This window comes from Sorghum bicolor, chromosome 8, assembly GCF_000003195.3.
Source record: "Sorghum bicolor cultivar BTx623 chromosome 8, Sorghum_bicolor_NCBIv3, whole genome shotgun sequence".
Lineage (NCBI taxonomy): Eukaryota > Viridiplantae > Streptophyta > Magnoliopsida > Poales > Poaceae > Sorghum > Sorghum bicolor.
The window spans coordinates 1,182,565-1,202,599 of NC_012877.2; the positions used below are offsets into that span (position 1 = coordinate 1,182,565).

At 41.5% G+C, this 20,035-nt stretch overlaps 2 protein-coding genes across 2 annotated transcripts; one reads left to right on the top strand and one right to left on the bottom strand.

Moving 5' to 3' along the window:
- On the bottom strand, positions 3,218-4,964 carry LOC8070362 (cytochrome P450 89A9). Its single transcript, XM_021446420.1, has 2 exons — positions 4,088-4,964; positions 3,218-4,053 (listed from the first exon to the last, which is right to left on the bottom strand). The coding sequence occupies exons 1-2, from the start codon at positions 4,928-4,930 to the stop codon at positions 3,277-3,279; spliced, it is 1,620 nt and encodes a 539-aa protein (XP_021302095.1). The 5' UTR covers positions 4,931-4,964; the 3' UTR covers positions 3,218-3,276.
- Positions 14,635-17,332, top strand: LOC8070363. Its single transcript, XM_002441675.2, has 3 exons — positions 14,635-14,853; positions 14,943-15,268; positions 16,894-17,332. Exons 1-3 carry the CDS (start codon positions 14,710-14,712, stop codon positions 17,057-17,059), a joined length of 636 nt encoding a protein of 211 aa, XP_002441720.1. The 5' UTR covers positions 14,635-14,709; the 3' UTR covers positions 17,060-17,332.

Sequence of the window (20,035 nt, forward strand, 5' to 3'; positions counted from 1 at the left end):
AGTATTTTTGTGACTTGCGAGTGAGATGTATGTTTAAGCATGACATGTAAGTAGATCAATTAGGTCATTCTGGGGTTTCATGACTCAGTTTTTAATACATCATATTTTAGAAATAGTGCAGAAGAGTTTCATAAGGATGAAACTCTCTCTACTCCCACAAAACTCTTATCATCTCTCTCTTTATTAATATAGTGTCACATCAGCATATTTAATGTGTATAAAACTCTAATAAAATCTCCATTAAGACTGGCCTTAGTATAATCATTAAAAGTTGGCATGTAAGTAGATCGATTGCTACAGACTACATTCATTAAATATTGCTCCAAAAAAAAGTCTCCTTACTGAGAAATATCCATATATCTTCATGCCACTATATTGTTTATTTTATAGTTTGAAACAAAAACACTGGAAAGAGCAACTTCAATTGCTCTGGTTTGCAGCTCAAAAGAATTCACTAATGTTGTTGGGTACTTCTTTGCAAATGGAGCGCAATGAGCACCGCACGCATTTGGGTCCTAGCCCAAATGCTGCTGTACGCATTTTGGTTATCTTTTTTATGAAAAGACAGAAATTGGTATCAACCAACTAATTCTAACAAGTATCGTTCAATCATCGTCGAGTTTGGCAAGGGATAAATATGATTGCATTAACATGTGTGTAGTGTAGTAGCTGCTGCGGTGCTGCCACCGTTGGGTTTATATTCCTTTAATAATTGAAAATAATCCCCACAAACATGCCGATAATCACTGGTGGGTGGGGTTGAATTTTTTTGAAAATAACTCCATCTTGTCTTCTTGCAAACGACTCATTTTACCTTGCAAACCACTCCTTTGTCCAGAAACAAATAGGATATTATTTTCCTTTGAGCAAATAACGAATACTATTTTAACGTAATAGCGAGACAAACATTTTAAGTATAATCAAATTTACATGCTCAAAGTTACTCATCATGAGACACATCTATTTTGTATTACAAGTATTGATATTATTTTTATAAGTTTTATCAAACTTTGAAATCTTGACTAGTGACAAGGTTAGAAATGTATCCTTTTTAGAAAGTATATATATTAATTAGGTGCTACTCAGGTGCACGTCGTTTCAAAACAAGTTTGCGGCTTGGCCCTAACCCAGGCCTTGTTTAGTTCACCCAAAAAATTAAAAAAATTAAGATTCTATATTACATCAAATCATACGACAAATATATAAAGCATTAAATATAGATAAAAACAAAAACTAATTATACAGTTTATCTTAAATTACAAAATAATTTTTTTAAGTCTAGTTAGTCTAAACAATAATTACCAAATAAAAACAAAAATACTAATAAAGTACCTAAAACACAAAAAGAAAAATTCGGAACTGAACGAGCCCCCAATCAACGGGGGTGCCTCTGCGTGTGTGTACGTGCGACGGCCGCGGTCCGTGCAGGAAGTCCGGCCCGTCCAACGAGCTCGTGCGTGAGCAGCCCGCGCCGCGCTTTGGGCCAGGCGCCGTGGCCGGAAAAAAAAAATTCTCTCTCAAAAAAAAAAAAAAAACGTACATGCGGCAGTGGACTCGATTGATTACCTTGGGTACTGAAATAGTGAAATTAGTGAAAATGGTAAATACTCTCCAAAATAAACACACCTCTCGTTTATCAAGGAGTTAAACTTTTTAAACTTAACTAAGTATAAAAATAATATTCATATTTATATCTCTAACTGAGTTTGTTATGAAAATTAAAGTATGTTCTACAACCAATCTAATGATATTTGTTGCACATCATATGCGATCGGAGTGACATGAGAAAATTCAAATAGAGGCAACACTTTCTCCGGTGCAGGGGCTAGGAACCATTATAATTTTCGGTGTTGTCTAGAACCTTCCTAGAGTGCGACGGAGGACCCTTGGACTACATTCTTGTTTACTTCCACTCAAAATCCAAAAAAATTTTCAAAATTTCTCGTCACATCAAATCTTTAGACGCGTGCATGGAGTATTAAATATAAACGAAAGTAAAAACTAATTATAAAGTTTGGTCGAAATTTACGAGACGAATCTTTTGAGCCTAGTTAGTCCATGATTGGATAATAATTACCACAAACAAACGAAAACGAAAGTGCTACAATGTCGTAAAAAAATTTGGGAAGGAACAAAACATGAGGTCAGCCTTTGCCTTCAGGTCCCTCAGATGGGCCCGATGGTCCTACAAGCTTGATGACGAATCGACAAGTTTTTTGAGACGGTTGTGATGATAGAGAATGACCCTTCAGGATCTTGTGTGTTGTGTAACTAGTATTCTGTAGTAGGTAGTATTTGTGTACAAGAAAATACACATAATCATACCCTATAAAAGTGGGAGGTGGAATAACAATGAGAGAGGGCACACACTTTAATTTTTGGCTCGACAACCAAGAATCATTATGCCTCAGTAATTGTGTTGGACTGGCCGAAGGCTCAACCTTTGGACCTTTAGGCTAGTCTCAATGCATGTTTTATGAGAGTGTCATGCACATTAAATATGGTAACACATAAGCAAAATTGTTGATTTGGCAGGGTCATTATGAAGGAGTTTCATCAGATGAGAGAGGAGTTTCATCCCCATGAAACTCATCTGGCTCGATTACCTAGTTGGAGATAGTCTTAGGGCACTCACAATGTAGACTCTATCATAGAGTCTAAAATTATTTATAACCTCGAACAATGTGGACTTGGAGTCTAAATAAGACTTGGAGTCTTATTTTTTGTACCTCTTTCTTCAATAAATATGCTGCCACATCAGCAAAATATCATAAATAATATGTAATTAAGTGTCTTGAAATCTGTGATAGAGTCTTGCATTGTGAGTGCCCTTAGACTATCTTTAACAATTGTCATCCACAATATAAGATTTATTTATCCTTTAGGTAAAAGGTTCTATATCTATTTTTAGTCTTCTTCAACAACAAGACCTAAAAGACAACATACTCTGCAAATGGGTCGAGGATAGATGATATCTAAATTTGGGTTATACCTCTTCTGATATCCAAAATGGGTCTTATTTACTGTTGGAGGCTTATTTTAGGTTTGGATTTCCAAATGGATCTCTTGTACAACCTGTTCAACATTTGACCCACAACAGATAGTATGTCAATGATCATAATCAAGGTTATTACAACCACAGCTATGTAGGAAGTTGTCATGCATTCAGCTAAAATGAGCACGGTATTTCATACATACACTACTAGTATATCGTAGATCAAGACATTGAGATAGAGAGATGACTACGACACAGGTCGTAGGTCATCACGTCTCTGTTCATCGACGTACGTGCTGCCTCACGACTAAGCGAGTGCGCAATGGTGTCCTCATCTCGGTAACAAGCCCTGGCTTCTCTGACATGTCAACCGCCGGCGCCTCCTCTTCCTCCTCCTCCCCACAAGCACAAGCACAACCACCGACAACCGGCTTCCATTCGAAATGCACGACCAAATTCTCCATGAACGACAGCAATACCTTCATCGAGACCGCTGCACCGGGGCACGCTCTCCGCCCAGCACCGAACGGTATCATCTTCATCATCTCCGGCACCGGCCCGCCGCCGCCGCCGACGCCGGGGATCCCACGGATGGAGAACCCTTCTCCACCTTCAAGGAACCTTTCCGGCCTGAACACGTCAGGGTCAGCCCACAACTTGGCGTCACGGCCAATCTCGGCCACGCCATAGTTCACTATGGAGCCCTTTGGTATGACGAATGCTGATCCCTGGACGACTGAGGAGACGTCCCTGTCCGTCGTGTGTGCCAGCAGGTAGTTCGCCGGAGGGTGACGACGCAGAGCTTCCAGCACCACGGCCTCAGCGAATGACCTCCTACTCTCACCGCCACATGTCGTCGTCGTCGTCGTCGATCTTCGGCCGTCGCCGGTGATGTCGTTCCACAGCTTATGTTGAATATCCTGGTGGAGTACGAGGCGTGCCATGATCCATTCGAGCGCGGTGCTCGTCGTCTTGGCGGCGGCGTTCATGAACTCCCAGCACAGACTCACCAACTCATGCTCTCCTAGCCTCAGCGTTAGAAGCGTGTCCACATAGCACTGATGTAGTGCCGCCGCCATCGTCGTCTCCGACTCCGACGCCGACCATCTTTTGCTGCCACAGACGACGAGCACGAACGAGGGCCATGACAGTAGCATGGTGCCTCCTCTGCGCATCGAGCAACTTCCACGACCTGGGCAAGTAGTGCGCGACCTGAAGTGCCATGCTGGGCACGAGGTGGAGCGCGTCGAGCTGGACGACGAGCGACAGGATCTCGGCATGCAGGCCACGAAGACGCTTGAGCAAGCCGCCGCCGTCGTCGTCGTCGGCGTCGGTGGCTATGGCCTGGTCGCCGAAGCACAGCGCGGCGAAGAAGCAGAACACGGCGTGCCGGAGAGTGTCTGACGGGACGACCACGCCGTCCGCAGCCTCCCGCGCCGCGCGGTCGAGGCTCTGAAGGAGGCGATCGACGGACCGCCGGAGTGGTCCGCCGATGTCCGCCGCCGCGAGGTGTGAGCAGAGGTTGCGGCGGAGCACGGCCCATCGGTTCCCGTACGTGGCGCTGTTGACGCCGTAGCCATTGACACCGGAGGACAGCAGTGACGACGATGATGGGCGGTGCGCGAAGGTAGCGCCCATGCGGACGAGTGTGCAGTGCGCGGTCTCGTGGCTAGCGATGAAGATGGCCGGCTTGCTGCCGGCCCAAAGGGTCACCACGGGGCCGTGGGCATGGTGGAGGCGGCGGAGCACCATGGATAGCGAGGCGACGGTTGGGGAGAGATTGAAAAGGCTCCAGTGAAGCGGGAGACGACGGCGTGGACATCCGGGAGGGAGTGGGATTCCATAGCGGCATTGCTTGTTGTTATTGAGAGCTACGAGGAAGACGACGACTAGGAGAGTAAACGCAGCAACGAAGAGGAGTGGCAGCAACGACATCTGGAGGAACACGGATGTATGTATGTATGTGATTGAGCATCTAGCTTGCACAGTCCGGACCTTTTAATTTATAGAGAAGTTAGGGCATCCTTGGTGGGAGTTTTATGACCTAATTTCTAATACATTAATATTTTAAAAATAGTGTAGAAAAATTTTATGAAGATAAAATTATCTCTACTTCTATTAATATAATGTCACATCAATATATTTAATTTGTATGAATCTTTAATGAAACTTTAATAAGACTGTCATTAGCATTACATCTGGAGGCACATGTATGAGATTGAGCCAGCAGTCTGGACCTTTTAATTTATAGAGCAATTAGCAGACGTGCACCAGTAGAAAAAAAATAATTGCCCAAAACTTCCCACATATATGATTCGAATTGAACTCTGGCATATAGCTTTTTTACCCCACCTATATAGCATACTCTCTCAGTCCCACTAAAAATGTCGTTTAGACTCCGTACCATCTTATTTAACCGTTTGTTTTATTTAAAGATTTTATATAAATATTAATTATTTTGTTATAATTTATTTTATCATTAGAGATACTTCAAATAAAATTTATTTATTTTATAATTTATAAAAAAATAAATAAAAACAAATGGTCAAACATGGTACCTTTAAGTCAAAAACTATGGAAGGAGTACATGAGTTTGAATAGGATGCTTTTCTTACAATAGTTTCTATCTCTAATTATTATGTTGTCACATCAGCATTTTGATGATGTGGAAGATAATTAAATGAAGAAAGAGAAAGAAACCGACTACTTGATGTCTACACGTGCGACGAGAAAAATCTCATCTCCTCGCGATCCTTTGTGCTCTATCTCACCACTGTCATGGCCGCAAGTATGCCTACTGCTGCGCGCAGGCCCGTCTTAAGGGGGAGGGCAGCCAGTGCGACGGCCGGGGGGCCATGACGTTGGGGCCCATCAGCATAAGCATCTATACTACATGTATTTAGTCAATTAGAGGGTGTTTGGTTGAGGTTGGTAAAGTTTAACAGGTACTGTAGTATTTTCGTTTTATTTGAAAAATATTGTCCAATCATAGACTAATTAGGCTTAAAAGATTCGTCTCGCAAATTGTTCTCTAGTTGTGTTTTTAGTTTTGTAAATAATCTATATTTAGTACTCCATGTATGTGTCCAAATATTCGATGTGACGGGCGGTAAAGTCTACACGGTGACCCTACTTATTCGCGAGTTCGTGAAATCGTGCGACAGCCTGTCCAGTTGTTGTAATCCCGTGAACCGCGTGATTGACTGATCGTATCTAGCCTCTAACATAGCGGACAGTGGCGCTGCAGTCCCTCTATCCCTAACATCCTGCGACCCTGTCCTGCGGTAAGTGATTTCAGTTTCCGTTCATCAGTATTCAGTTATAGGGCTTGTGGCATGCACTTGTAATTGCAGTAGTATAGTTTTAGCGGTTGTTTAATCTGACAACTTCAAATTGCTTCCGATCCACACAAGCTATCAGGTATCAAGTCATTGAAGAAAATAGTTGATCTATTAATTCAATTATTTAATTTATCAAGCCACATAGGGACAGAAGAACCGAGGCTGCAAGTAATTTGTTCCAAATTTATGTCATTCTAAATTTATTTGAGGTAACAATAATAGTTATTGTTTCTTAGCTTCTTCGATGTAGTGTCATTTCTCGTGAACTAAATATATGTTGCAAGTACTATATAACTTCAATAGTTTCTTGACATAATATCCTTACACATAGAAACTATTTTTAGTTTCTTGTATTGGAAATATCCTTATGAACTAACCTGTGAATGACTTTAACATCAACCGAGTTGGTGTTATCAATCAAAACTAAATATTAGTTCTGAGTCCTCCTAATCGTTGCTAATTAATGCTGAACCAAAGGTCCGTTTCCTACCAGTGGTGCGTGCGTTGTACCTAGATATGAGTTGAAGTAGAGGAGACCCTCTAAAAAATATTTCTGTTCTTTTTGAAAAAAAAATTTGTTGTTGTTGCAAGTTGCTTGTAACATCCAAGCACATCCTTTTCAGACTACTGCCATGGAAATGTCGCCTAGGAATGGAAACAATGATAGTAGCCGGGCTCCCATGCCATGTCATTCATCACGGTCGGTGGAGGACTGAAGGTGGAGGCGGATCCAAGCCCAAATTAATCTTCAAGAGATGTTTATATTTTATTCTTTAAGTGTTTGTCAACTACTAAATTAGTATGAGAAGAAAAAAAGAAGTCATCTCTACAAGTTTTCTATATTTCTATCTTAATTTTCTTTCTCAGCATTTTTTCCTCCAACCTGGGCTTATGTTTTGTATTAGGAACCCTAAATTTGTTTCTATACATGTTTAAGTCCTTTCACCATATTTTTCTTACCTAGAATCTTATTCTTCTTTCTGCTTACTAGACAGGCCAGAAAATTCCAGATGCACGCTCCTAGGCTGCGCGCCTATATGCACGCTCGGGATAAATGTTTGCGAGGTTGGAAAAGATGGAGAGAAAAAATGTTAAACTATTAGAGAGAGTTTTTTCTTACTTTGCTAAAAAGTTAAAAATGAGAAAGCCAGTTGACAAACTATTGACATGCTCTGCTCCCTGTGTATATATGTAGACTTTTCCTTCCACACCGGGCCACAAACACAGGATCCATCGTTACCAGGAGTCCAGGACCAGAAGTAACATCGTATGTGGCCTATCTTTGGCAACAAGAGTCGGATGCGTCCCCATGGACACATGACCACCGCGCGTTGCTCCTATGGCTAAGGGCATCATCTCTAACAATCACTCATTACTCATCGCACATGGTTGTATATATTCACCATGTGTTCGCAAATGATGACTCATCTATCGACTAGTTATTTTTTAATAAAAATCTCTGTCGACTATTTCACTATCAACTTAATTAAAAATAACAACTTTGAGCTAAAAAAAGAGTTGCCAGCAGAGTAGAATGATATATATATATATATATATAACGTCCCAACTAGTTTGGCTAGCTGCTGCGAAGCTCGCTCGCTGGAAAAACAATGTACTCCTACAAGGAAGCAAGGAAGACACCAGCACAAGAGCTCAAAGGATATGTGGCAAAGCGACACCACAACAGAAAACCTCGGCGTTGATAGGACAGAACATGACAAGCTATAGGAGTACTCCTTGCTGAGCTCCACTAAAGCTACACCTGTATATATGTAGACCTTTCGTTCCACACGTGGCCACAAACTAAAATATCGTGGCGCATCTTATTTGTCAGAGGTGATGTGCACCATGGACAGATGACCACCGCACGTTGCTCCCAAGACGAAGGGCGCTGGTACCGTGTAGTTCTACAAAATGTCCAAAATATCTATCGTTAGAAATTAGCAAATTCAGTACTAATTTAATCTATCAGAAATATATATATTAACAGCGTGTTTGTGACATCAGAAAGGTGTATGTCTGACCTTCTCGCAAATAAGTTAACAAACATGATACTATGATATTATGGATTCAAACAAAAAAAAAACAGAATGCATGCACACTATACCAGATCTAATAATCACTGCAAGGTCGGAAGCCCTATCATTGCTGAAATCCATGTCAGTTGAGGTCTGAGGGTGGAACATCACTGCCGGCCGGGTGGGTGACTCGGCAGTTATAAAAATCGTAACACTGATATTCTGGAACAGTACGTGAGGACGAGAAGGTCATCACCGACCAGAAAGCGAGAGCGCAGGGAACCGGCCAGCGGCTGGAGGTGGCCAGCGGCCAGGCGTGGTGGCGCAGACGTCAAGTGCATGGCCAGGGCGAAGCAGCGTCGAACAGGAGGAGCGGGCGGCTGGCCAGCCAACACCCACGCTCCACGGGGTGACGCAACACAAGTTAAGTTAGGTCTTGTTTGGATGTAGTTGGATTCACATCAATCCATATGTGTTGGTGTGGATTGGAGTGTAACTTGAACTAAATTCCACCCCAATCTACTCCAACACATGTGGATTGAGGTGAATCCGACAACATCCAAACAAGGCCTTATAGTATCAAGCCATCAAAGGTATGTAATGCTAATGCAGGTTTCTCATTCTCTGCAATTGTTTTGATATTCAGCTATTGATTAAGGAGATATTGGCATATTGTCATTTGTCAACAACCCCAAATGTCAAAAATATGCATTGAACAACATGTTTTCAGTTTGTTCTCAGGATATTTTAGTTTCAACATATTTTTCAGACTTTTTTAGAGCTAGGAACATAGGAGAAATGTCATTGTTCACAAGCTTCTTGTCTAGAATAATTAGTTCTGCTATTCTGCTCCTTGCTTGTTGTGCGAAAACTAACTGAAATAAATTGGTGATACTCTACCTAGTTATTTTGAAAAATGAAGATTTATGCATAAACAACAAGAATGCCCAAGTTAGAAATATAACTCGAGCTTGAAACTTCTCCGTCAATTTGTGTCTGACAGGGTTGTGACGTGCTACTCTTCAAAACTACAGCAAAATATAAGTCCCTTTTATGCTTCGTCTAATCCTTTTTCTATTTAGTTTCTAATTTGAGCACTTCATAAATAATAGTGTTGCTCCAAAGAACTGCATTTTCACTTGAAAATGTGGTATAAAACATATTATACCATCGTGTGCTATATATTGCGGTTGCTAAAATAATTCAAGCACGAGCACCCAGGGCCAAATTTCAACCAGCACTACCACACCACTTGCTTAAACGTGAAGCCCTACGCGTTCAACTGCCACATTGATCTACCTACTTCATGACTCTCAGGGGTAGACCTAGACAGGGGGACAGCTCGAGCCCCCCTACCGCCATCGAGCCCTTGGATACCTGAGGCCTCCCATGAATTTTTTTTTATCAAGTTCTACTGTACGTGTAGGAGGGCCGTCAGATGCATCTGGACTTCTCGAGGTTGAAGACAACTTTATCCATATGATTTATTGGGCCACAACTTAGGCTAGAAAACCTATTTATTTATGTGCTAGGCTAGCCGACTAGAAGCACTTTGTTATCCTTTGAAAGCAAGGAACCAACACTACCAAAATGGTGAAGTTCTCCTAGTGTTTTTAGTTAGTAATAAAACACTACCACTAGTCAAACACTAAGGAATCCTCACTAGGAGGCATTTACTAGAGAAAGTTTATACTAAATTTTAAATGCTAAAACACTAGAAGAACCCACATTACTAGGAGAAATTGAAAAATCTTGTTGTGCAAGGATACATAACATCTCGTTGAAGCTAGTGTCGAACCATCCAAAATGAGCCTTCAGCATCAGCACCTCAAGATCAAAATGGAACACCGTCCATTGCTTCGAATAGTCCTTATCGAGTCGATCCTTTGACAGCTGCTCCATCATCTCTTGGAAGTTCGTTCTCTAGCCACCTTGGGCTTCCAAATAGAAGGTCAGCGTTGTCGAGGCGGTTAATGAATTCCTCAAATAACTCTGTGTACTCAGGGTCCTCCAAGACCGGCTCACCAAGATCCTCATTATTGTTACCATCGCCGTCGACCACGTCTTGGATAAAATCATCCATTGCGATGAGATCATTCTCACCAGCAGTGTCATGCCCCAATGTCATGCCCCATTGACGATGATGAGGCTCCTCCTCCATGGTTCGCATTCATCGTTGATGACGAGTTTTCTCTAGATGCGGCACTCGCATCTCCTTCGCCATGATACTTGTAGACCATGTATCCATTGGCGAAACCCAACCGGATCAAGTGAGATTGCACTACAGCGTCACGAACTCATAGAAATCCATTGCAAGAGTGGCTTGTCCAGGTGCGGAGCTAGGATTGAGGCATAGGGGTGGCTGACTCGTCAAAGCACCGAGTGTTGACAAAATTTGTGGGATGATAAAGCAAAATTGAAGTAAAGATATATACATTTAGAATATATGCATATATAATGTCATATAGATTTACCATATACAAGGTAAAATAAAGTAGCATATATAGGTTTATGTATATGATTAAACATATACACATATATTGCCAAAGCTTGATCTCGGCTTAAATAAATCATCGATCATTCTTAATCTCTTCATCTTGGGCAAATGCAAAATGCCCAAATTGAAGATAAAAATTGAAAAAGATATTATTCATAGAATTAACAACTAACATCAATACATCACCAATTCACTATGGGCACTATCGATCTGTGAATGAAGAAAAATAAACAAACTATAGTTACTAGTATCATATAGGGAACTAATGTGACAATTGCAGTACCTTTGAGAATTGAGAGTTGCAGGCTTGCCGCTGGCCCGCGGCTGCATTGAAGCGGCGGTTGTTCCTGCTCACTGATGCTCAGGGCGCTCAGCTTCGCTGCCATGCCGTGGAGGGAACTGCCGCAGAGGCACGGCCGACCTGCCGCACTGCCATCTGACGGAGAGCCGGAGTCCGGAGTTTGTGGAGGACTACGACGGCGAGACACGGAGTAGTCGATTCGTATTCACCGATGATTAAGCGACGCTTCGTTTTCTCTCCCACTTGTCGGCCATGATTTACTGTCTTCTCAAAAGTTTTTGATTTAGCCACTATAGCATTTTCGTTTATATTTGCTAATTACTTCTTGTCCAATCATAAATCAACTAGGCTCAAAAAATTTATCTTGTAAATTACAGACAAACTGTGTAATTAGTTTTTTCATCTACATTTAATGTTCCATGATGTGATGGGAAATCTTTTTAGATTTCAAGTAGAACTGTTTAGCTTCTCCCAAAAGCTAAAAACTTTTCAAGATTTCCCGTCAAATCGAATCTTGTGGTACATGCATTGAGTATTAAATGTAAATAAAAAAATAATTAATTATACAGTTTGTCTGAGACAAATCTTTTGTGGCTAGTTAGAGCATCTCCAACCATTATGCATTTGAAGTTATGCATTTTAGCCAAATTGCAAACCCCCAAATGAAAATGGCAAGGCTAAAATCAGGTGATCTCCAACCGTTATGCAAAATGCCAAGTCTATCATCTTTTTTTCCCGGAAATTTTGTTTCGCGGCACTCCTTCCCGCGCGGCCAATCGATCTCGCGCCAAACAGCCCGCCGTCGTCTCCCGTTCACCAATTCCCGCGCCAAACAGCCGCGCAGTACCGATCGTGAGCTGCGCAGTTCGTCGTTCCCGTTCGCAGTACCGATCTCCTGTTCCGTTAGTTCCCGTTCACCGTACCAGTTCGTCGTCTGTTGGCCATCATTTCGTCGTCGTACAGGTTCGCCCCTTGGCTCCAGTACCGATCTCCATCGTGAGCTGGCAAAGGAGGACGCGCGATGCTTCTCCTATCGCGCGAAGTGGTGGCGGCGCGAAGGGAAACCACGCGAAGGGAAGAAAAAAGCCCGCGAGGTGGAACCGACAATCCCGTGATCTCTATTTGCATAGCCGGACTCCTTTGGCATATATGCCAAGTTTCCCCCTCCAAATTCATGGCTATGTAAAATGCAAAGTCCAAATGCATAACGATTAGAGAGGGTTTTTTTTTGGAGTTTTATGCATTTTGGTAAATGTCAAGTCCATTTGCATAATGGTTGGAGTTGCTCTATATATTTGGACACTAATTGTCATATACAAATGAAAGTGCTACAGTAGCCTGAAAAGTTTTCGCGAGGGAACTAAACAAGGAAGTTTATTTGAGGAGGTGAAAATTTTTTTTTGGCTGTAGCACTTTCGTTTTTATTTGATAATTATTGTCCAACAATGAATTAACTAGGCTCAAAAAATTTCTCTCGCAAATTACAAACAAACTATGCAATTAGTTATTTTTTTATTTATATTTAGTGTTCTATACATGTGTCATAAGATTTGATGTGACATGAAATCTTGAAAAGTTTTTGAATTTTGGAGTGAATTAAACAAAACCTAACTAGGCTTGGCAAGGGCCTGTTTAACTAAGTGCTGGTGATAATCAAGTGTGATTAAAAGATCCTACTCGTGAATCTCGTGGACCATTAGGCTTACTTTGGCAACAGGGGATCCCTCGGGGATCCTCGCCTTTTCCCAGGGCGAGAAGCCCGTGCGGAAGCTGGCCACGGGTCAGATTACAGCGCTGTTTGGAAGCCTTAGCGGAGCGGGAGAACTGTCCGATCCACGTCTTTTCCTCGGGGCGCTGCTCCACGTCTTGAGACACCGGGCACGGTTCCCAGTCTGCTCGTGGATCGCTCTATTTTTCGACGCTAGGAAGTAGGACGAGGCGCTGCGCCGTCGTCGCCCGTCATCGCTTCGACACAAGGAGCCACTGCGCCGCCGCTGTCTGCCAAACAGCTGCAGTAATATTCTCCTGTGCGTGGATATTCACCCCGGATGGAGACGGGAAAGAAAAATAAAAAAAATCCACGTCTGAGGCTGCATTCCCGGGGCTAAATTGCCCCTGCTGCCAAAGTAAGCCTTAGGGGGGCGCAGGTCCCCTGCCCGCCTCCCCGCCCCTGGGCTACATCTATGAATGTGTTTAGGATGGCGGGCGTGGACTGTATGGTGCGATATAGGAACTGCAAGGGTTGTGTTTAGGACGGTGGTTGTGGACTGCATGGTGCGATATAGGAAGTGTAAGCGTCGAGCCGTGGCGGCAGAGATAATGCGCGTTGTAATTCATTCATCTCTATAATTCCTCTGTCGTGTGTGGTGGAAACAATTATCGGGATCGTAGGGTGTTTGTCGTAATTATTGGATTCTTTTCGCCGGCACTGCTAGATTAGGGTTTAGGGTTACCATGGTCATCTCAAACATCCACTATTTCTCTCAAGTTACATTGGTTCCAACATCACGGCCGCCCCCTGCACCCGAACGCAGCGGGTTCTTTAATTTCATCCTCTTTCGTCCTACCTAGTGCCTACATATGAATAATCAATATCTACTTCAATAATAACTAGGTGAATTCCCCGCGCGTTGTTGCGGGATTTTCTTAAAAATAAATCATTATATATATAGCATTACTATATGATATTTAGTCTACTATGTATGTACACATATGAATTTGACTTGCATGTATTTTATTGTATTAGATCTAGTAAAAAATTGCTAAGCTAATAAAACAAAAAATAATATTTGGTTACCATTATAGAGGAATTAATTGGTGATAAAACAAATAGTGTATGTATATGAATTTTATGTGAATATATTAAAGATTTAAAGTATTTCATATGATATAGATGATATGATTATTTTTTATAATTAATATGGAATACTTAGTGGAGAATGATGTGGACATCTTGCATGAAGAGATAAAAGATTCAGTGGGTCACTTAGTGGGGAATGATGTGGACACTTTGCACGAAGAGAGAATTCATCTAGTGGGGTTTAGCTTTATAAGGCCTTGTTTAGTTCCCCAAAAATTTTGCAAAATTTTTCAGATTCTCCGTCACATCGAATCTTTAGACGTATACATGGAGTATTAAATATAGATAAAAATAAAAACTAATTGCACAGTTTAGTCGGAATTGACGAGACGAATCTTTTGAGCCTAGTTAGTCCATGATTGAACAATATTTGTCAAATACAAACGAAATTGCTACAGTGCTCATTTTGCCAAAAATTTTGGAACTAAACAAGGCCTAAGAAAACAAATATTTTTTCTCACAACAAATTAGTATCAGCCAAAGTCTAGCCACTATTTAAAATAATAATATATTAATAATAATATTAAAGATGGAACCTTTATGTAGTTCTATTTATTTTCTGTGTACTTATATAAAAAAAAATATTTTTTGTGTATGACTGTATGTACACGGTTCATCCTTTGCAAATGGGCCGGGTTGCGCCTGCGAACCGCGACCGAATCGATCCGCAATTCTGCATCCCGTCCCGCCGTGCGCCATGTTCCTGCGGCGGCTGAGAACCTCCGCCGCCCTCCGCCGCGGGGCGACCGACGGCGGTGTCCTGGCCGCTCTCCGCGCGGAGCTCGCCCACGAGCTCTCCGCCTCCTCCGGCCCCTCCGCTCACCCTCCTCTCCGTCCCGAGGTAACGCGCGCGCATCCTCATCCTCTCACAATCCCCCCAACCCCCCGATCCAGCGCAAAGCTCACACCTTTGACCCCCCGCATTGGCAGGACGCGTCCGGCTTCGACACCGTATCGGACGCCCCGCGCGCGCAGGACGTGCTCCTGAGCCGCCGGGCCGGGTCCGAGGAGGTCCTCGTGTCGGCGCTTCTCGCCCCGCTGCGGTTCGTAGACCAGGACCCGCTGCCCAGGGCCGCGCTCATGAAGGTCTTCGTCAGTAAGCCTGGCGCGACGCCCGTCCTGCACTTCGACTGCCGTGCGTCTTGGGTTGGGGACGAGGAGGATCGCGGCGCTGCCGACTATGCTATTAACGCTGTTCGGTACCACTCCGCCCCTGGCGCCGCTGGACAAGACGAGTATGAAGGGCCGGAGTTCAGGTGGTGCTCTTATGCTCTGCTTGTTTTTTTTTATATTTTGTCTTTTAGTTAAAATACTCCTGTGGATGCTGTTGTTGTTTTATGTGCTTCCCCGCAAGAAAAATCTGTAAACCGAGAATCCCCCCCCCCCCCCCCCACACACACACACACTTTTGCTGTTTGTTTTTTATACACATTGTCTTATCTCTCTTGCAAAGATGGCTGGCATTTTGATGTTAAAATTTGTCACGGCATATTTGAGGACAGCCTAGACGTTCCTGGAATTTGTAGATAGTTAATCATTGCATTACATGATGAAAATTGTAAATAGTTGTGCTAGTATCTTGGGCATCAATCATAAATATCTGATGTACTCTAAAGACATTTCATCTAGCTTTATATTTAGTCGATTACCATTCTTTTTTGATCAACGGTTTTGTGCTTACTGCCTAGAAAAAATTCTCTAAGTTACCAAAGGATGGTCCACAAAATGTGGCTAAGTAGGCGAGGACCAATGTACCATGACAATAATCACAAGACTTGTATTCTCCTTCACTCCTGAAAGTCCTGTTTGCCTTGAAAATTTCCATTGAATTCAGTTGTTGCCTTTGTTACGGATCTGGGAAGTAAGCTTCCAATGCCGCTTGTTTATCAGTACTGCACATGATTTAGCAGAACCATATGCTCCTGTATTGTTTGAAGTTCGTGTTGTGAGAGACGTCTTTTTGTTGAAAATCATGCTAGTTGAAAAACTTTAGGTCAAGGCCGTCTTTTCCGAAGTACAAAACTAGTAATCAACAAAAAGATTGGATAGCCTGGAAATGCAACTAAGCATGCCCTGATCCTGGATCAAAGTAGTTACATCAAGATGTCCTGGGTTCCTATGCTATTTTTATTCTAATTTGGAATCTCATGATCTTCATTGTGATGTTCATTATCTTTAACTAGATTATCAAAATGGAGTTACCACAGAGTTTTTTCAGTACATAAAGTAATTTGATAGAGTAATAAACTTAGAGGAAGTGATTGTGGATGTAAGGAATCTGCCTGACCTGTTTGTACCATGCATTTCAATACCTTATCTCATCTTGGATTATTTGGACCAAATTTCTTTCATCAATGGTTTGAAGTCAACCAGCATGAAACAAGGGTAGTTGCTGGGCTACAATTCACAGCATTTAATGTTAACCTAAAAACTTGGCTCGAGATGGTCATTTGCTACTAAACCTGTTGCATGACAATGAAATTTTGACAATTAAGGATTAAGGTGGTATCCTTTAACACTCTAGTGTAATGCAGCTATCGTTTTCCTTGCTCTGAACTGAAAGTTAAATATGAATACTGTATATATGCTATCTTTTGTAAAGCACAATTAGATTTTGGACAATATTGCCCCTATTCATTGTTCCACTCATTCCTAAAGTAGTTGACCGTGTCAATTCTTCAGATAATGGTTGTTGTAAGAAAAATGTCCAATATATTACCATGTTGATTCACCAAGGAGATATAAAGGATACAAGTTCTCCAGAACATCAACACAACTATAGCCACTGTTTCCTTCAACTAAAATCAGCAGCAAACTTAGGACATTTACCTTTTAGAACTCACATTTGCACTCAATGACAGTGTTTCCTTTCTTTACACAGAGACTTGGACCCTCGGCTGCAGGCTGCTTTGCGAGAATATCTGGTAGCAAGAGGCGTCAACCCCAAACTGGCAACCTCAATTCTCCAACACTTGCTTGAGAAGGAGCGCAGCCAGTACGTGAATTGGCTGAAGGCATTGGAACAGGCGTTTGCCAAAGATCGTTAACCCATCTCTCTGTATCTAACAATATTCTGTGGCTGAGTTTAGTGCGTACTACATTTATTTTGCTGTGCCAATGCTGGAGTAGGTCTGTAGGTGCCAGTTCTATGCCGATATTAGTTCGTTTGTATGATCTCATGCATGTGAGGCATCAAATGCAATAGCTAGTTTGAATTTTTGAAGCCACAGGAAATATGTAACTGGTGCTTATATGTACTATTACAGGCAGTTATAATATGAAAAAAAAAACAGTATTCGTCTTTGTAGAACCCAGTTAAAGAACGCCGTACATTAATAAGAAGTCAAATGCCCTTGATCTGAGATTAGTAGTCTACATTTTGAGGTTCTAATGTCCTATTAACGTCATTAGTTGGAGCTATGAGGATAATGGGATGGTCGGATACTTGGATCCCACCAATACCTGTTACTCCTTCCATCTCAAATTACAAGTCATTTTAACTTTTTTTTTAAAGTCAAAGTACTTTGTTTAACTAAATTTATATAATAATATAATAATATTTATGATACCAAATAAATATTATTAGATTCTTTATTAATTATATTTTTATATAATGCCATTTGGGTTTAGATTCTAGATTCTAAATATAAAAGCAAAAATCCTAATATCTTCTGCTGTTAAGAGGTTGGATCGTGCCCTTTTTGAAAAGGGGTGCTCTCGGCTGCACACGCCGCCCATATAGGTGTCAGATTGTGGGCAACGGTAAAAAGGTAAGCTTCTAGGAAGCCATTTGGATAGGTAATACTAGTCTGGCTATTTTGTTTTGGCCACTTTATGTTATTAACGAATAGTTGGGTAAAACTGTTAGTGATGTGTGGGGTGGTGTCGACTTGAAGTTGACATTTAGGAGGACAGTATCCGAGTATATCATGAATCTTTTTTTGAGAGTATATCATGAACTTTTGGTGGGAATTTTTAGCTATGATGGATGATTTCTCTTTCTCTGGAGAAGAGGATCATATTTTATGGAGTTATACTTCTTCTGGTGAAGTGCAGTCCCTCTATATAGTAATTTCATTTAGAAGTATAGCCCCAATTTATATTAGCTCTATCTGGAAATTGAGTGTGCCTCGACGGTTTTTATGGCTGATCATATTTTATGGAGTTATACTTCTTCTGGTAAATATGAAGTGCGGTCCCTCTATGCAGTAATTTCATTTAGAGGTATAGCCCCAATTTATATTAGCTCTATCTGGAAATTTTGAGTGTGCCTCGAGGGTTCTTATGGCTTGTTTCTAACAACAGAGTTTTGACTAGAGATAATCTAGCCAAAAGGTGAGAACTGAGAAGTGATCCTACATGTTTGTTGTTCAATGAGAGAGAATTTGTTACTCATTTATTCCTTGATTGTTGTGTGGTCAATTTAGTTTGGTCTATGATTTTAGATTTGTTGGGTCTGAAAGAACTTTGAATCTGTGGCTCGTCTATGACTAGCTAGTAAAAATCATGAACTGACTAATGTGATATCCTCGGCTATGATTTGGTCAATATGGAAACAAAGAAATGAACATTGTTCTCAAGGGGTGCCATTAGGGCTGGATATCGAGCCAACTCGGCTCGTTAGTGGCTTGGCTCGTTATAGATTGGCTCGTTATGGCTCGTTATACAAACGAGCTAGAAGGCTGGCTCGGCTCGGCTCGTTAGTGAGCTCGAGTTAGCTCGTTTAGCTCGCGGCCAAATCATAAAAACACAATACAAAGAGACTATAAATTTATAAAAGCAATTGAGCAACAAATACATCACATACACACTTAAAATGAACAAAACAAAGTACTTATAGCTTTAACAATTCAACAAATGAATTAGAGCTTTGTCTAGCCAGTCCACTATGATCACAACCGTAACTACATGATAGTCATACTCATACAGTTTAAGTATTATCCATTGAAGGATAAAGTTAGGGATTCACGGATGGGCTAGGTCGAGCTACTGAGAAATATATGGGCATACAAGCAGCTCACGAGCTGGCTCGTTATAAATCAAGCAGGCTCATTATAAAACGAGTTGGCTCATTATAAAACGAGTCGAGCTCGAGCCGAGCTATTAACGAGCGAGCTAGCGAGTTACGAGTTTTTCGTCCAGCCTTAGGTGCCATGGACGGGGATGAAGAGTGTGTTGATGATGGTTGTCAGGATGATAAGAAGATGGGTGCCGATGTTAAAGCAGGAGCTTGGAAGACGGGTGGAAGAATTGTCAAATCATTTGGAGAAAGAAACCTTACTACCACCTCAGATCGAGTGGAATACTCAGAGGGAGTCGTCATCAGAGTTGAGATAATTGCTTGCGCTGCACTTGATCCCCAGCGATGTGGGTTTGGAGTGCCGAAATGATCCCAAGGCTTTCATGTATTGGCGCTTGGCGGGCACGCCTAAACGCTGAACTCGTTTGCTGTTTTTGCTTTTGAAATATAAACTCGGGAAACTTTAATTTAAAAAAAATTCTCTTCTTATATACTCACCCAGCTCTAAGTTATACTTCGACTTAACTTTGTCCTCCATGAGTTACAGTTGAAAAGTGTATTTATTAACTTGTAGGTGTTAAAAAAAATTTAAAAAATTTGGTCAAGGTCAAAGAGATTTCGACAAAAATCATATTAAACTATAATTTGGAATAGCAGGAGCAGGATTATAAGCATGTTTAGATGAGCTAATAACTAGTCGGTTAATAAAGTTTAGTCTAAATTAGTTGTTCTCTTTGTTCAGCTATTGAGCTAATGGTGCGGGAGAAAGAATTAACCGTAACTTTAGCCAACACTCCGATTAATCCTCTGCCTTTGTCCATCCAAACACGCTCTATGTATGAATCTCTAACAAGCACAATATTCATATTTTGTAGAATTAGAATCCAGTTTAAAGCACACATAGTTATACATTACTCCCTCTATAAAAGCTTCAACTTCCAGAGTTGTTCTGAGTCAAAATTTTAAAACTTTAACCAAATTTATAAAAAATACTAAAATTTAT

What these genes read in the sequence shown, in the direction of transcription:
- LOC8070362 (XM_021446420.1), bottom strand. Translation starts at nt 4,930, where the DNA reads ATGTCGTTGCTGCCACTCCTCTTCGTTGCTGCGTTTACTCTCCTAGTC. An exon ending in AAAAGATGGTCGGCGTCGGA is followed by an intron (nt 4,054 to 4,087) that starts GTCGGAGACGAC and finishes GCACTACATCAG; the next exon opens with TGCTATGTGGACACGCTTCT.
- LOC8070363 (XM_002441675.2), top strand. Translation starts at nt 14,710, where the DNA reads ATGTTCCTGCGGCGGCTGAGAACCTCCGCCGCCCTCCGCCGCGGGGCG. An exon ending in ACCCTCCTCTCCGTCCCGAG is followed by an intron (nt 14,854 to 14,942) that starts GTAACGCGCGCG and finishes CCGCATTGGCAG; the next exon opens with GACGCGTCCGGCTTCGACAC. An exon ending in TATGAAGGGCCGGAGTTCAG is followed by an intron (nt 15,269 to 16,893) that starts GTGGTGCTCTTA and finishes TTCTTTACACAG; the next exon opens with AGACTTGGACCCTCGGCTGC.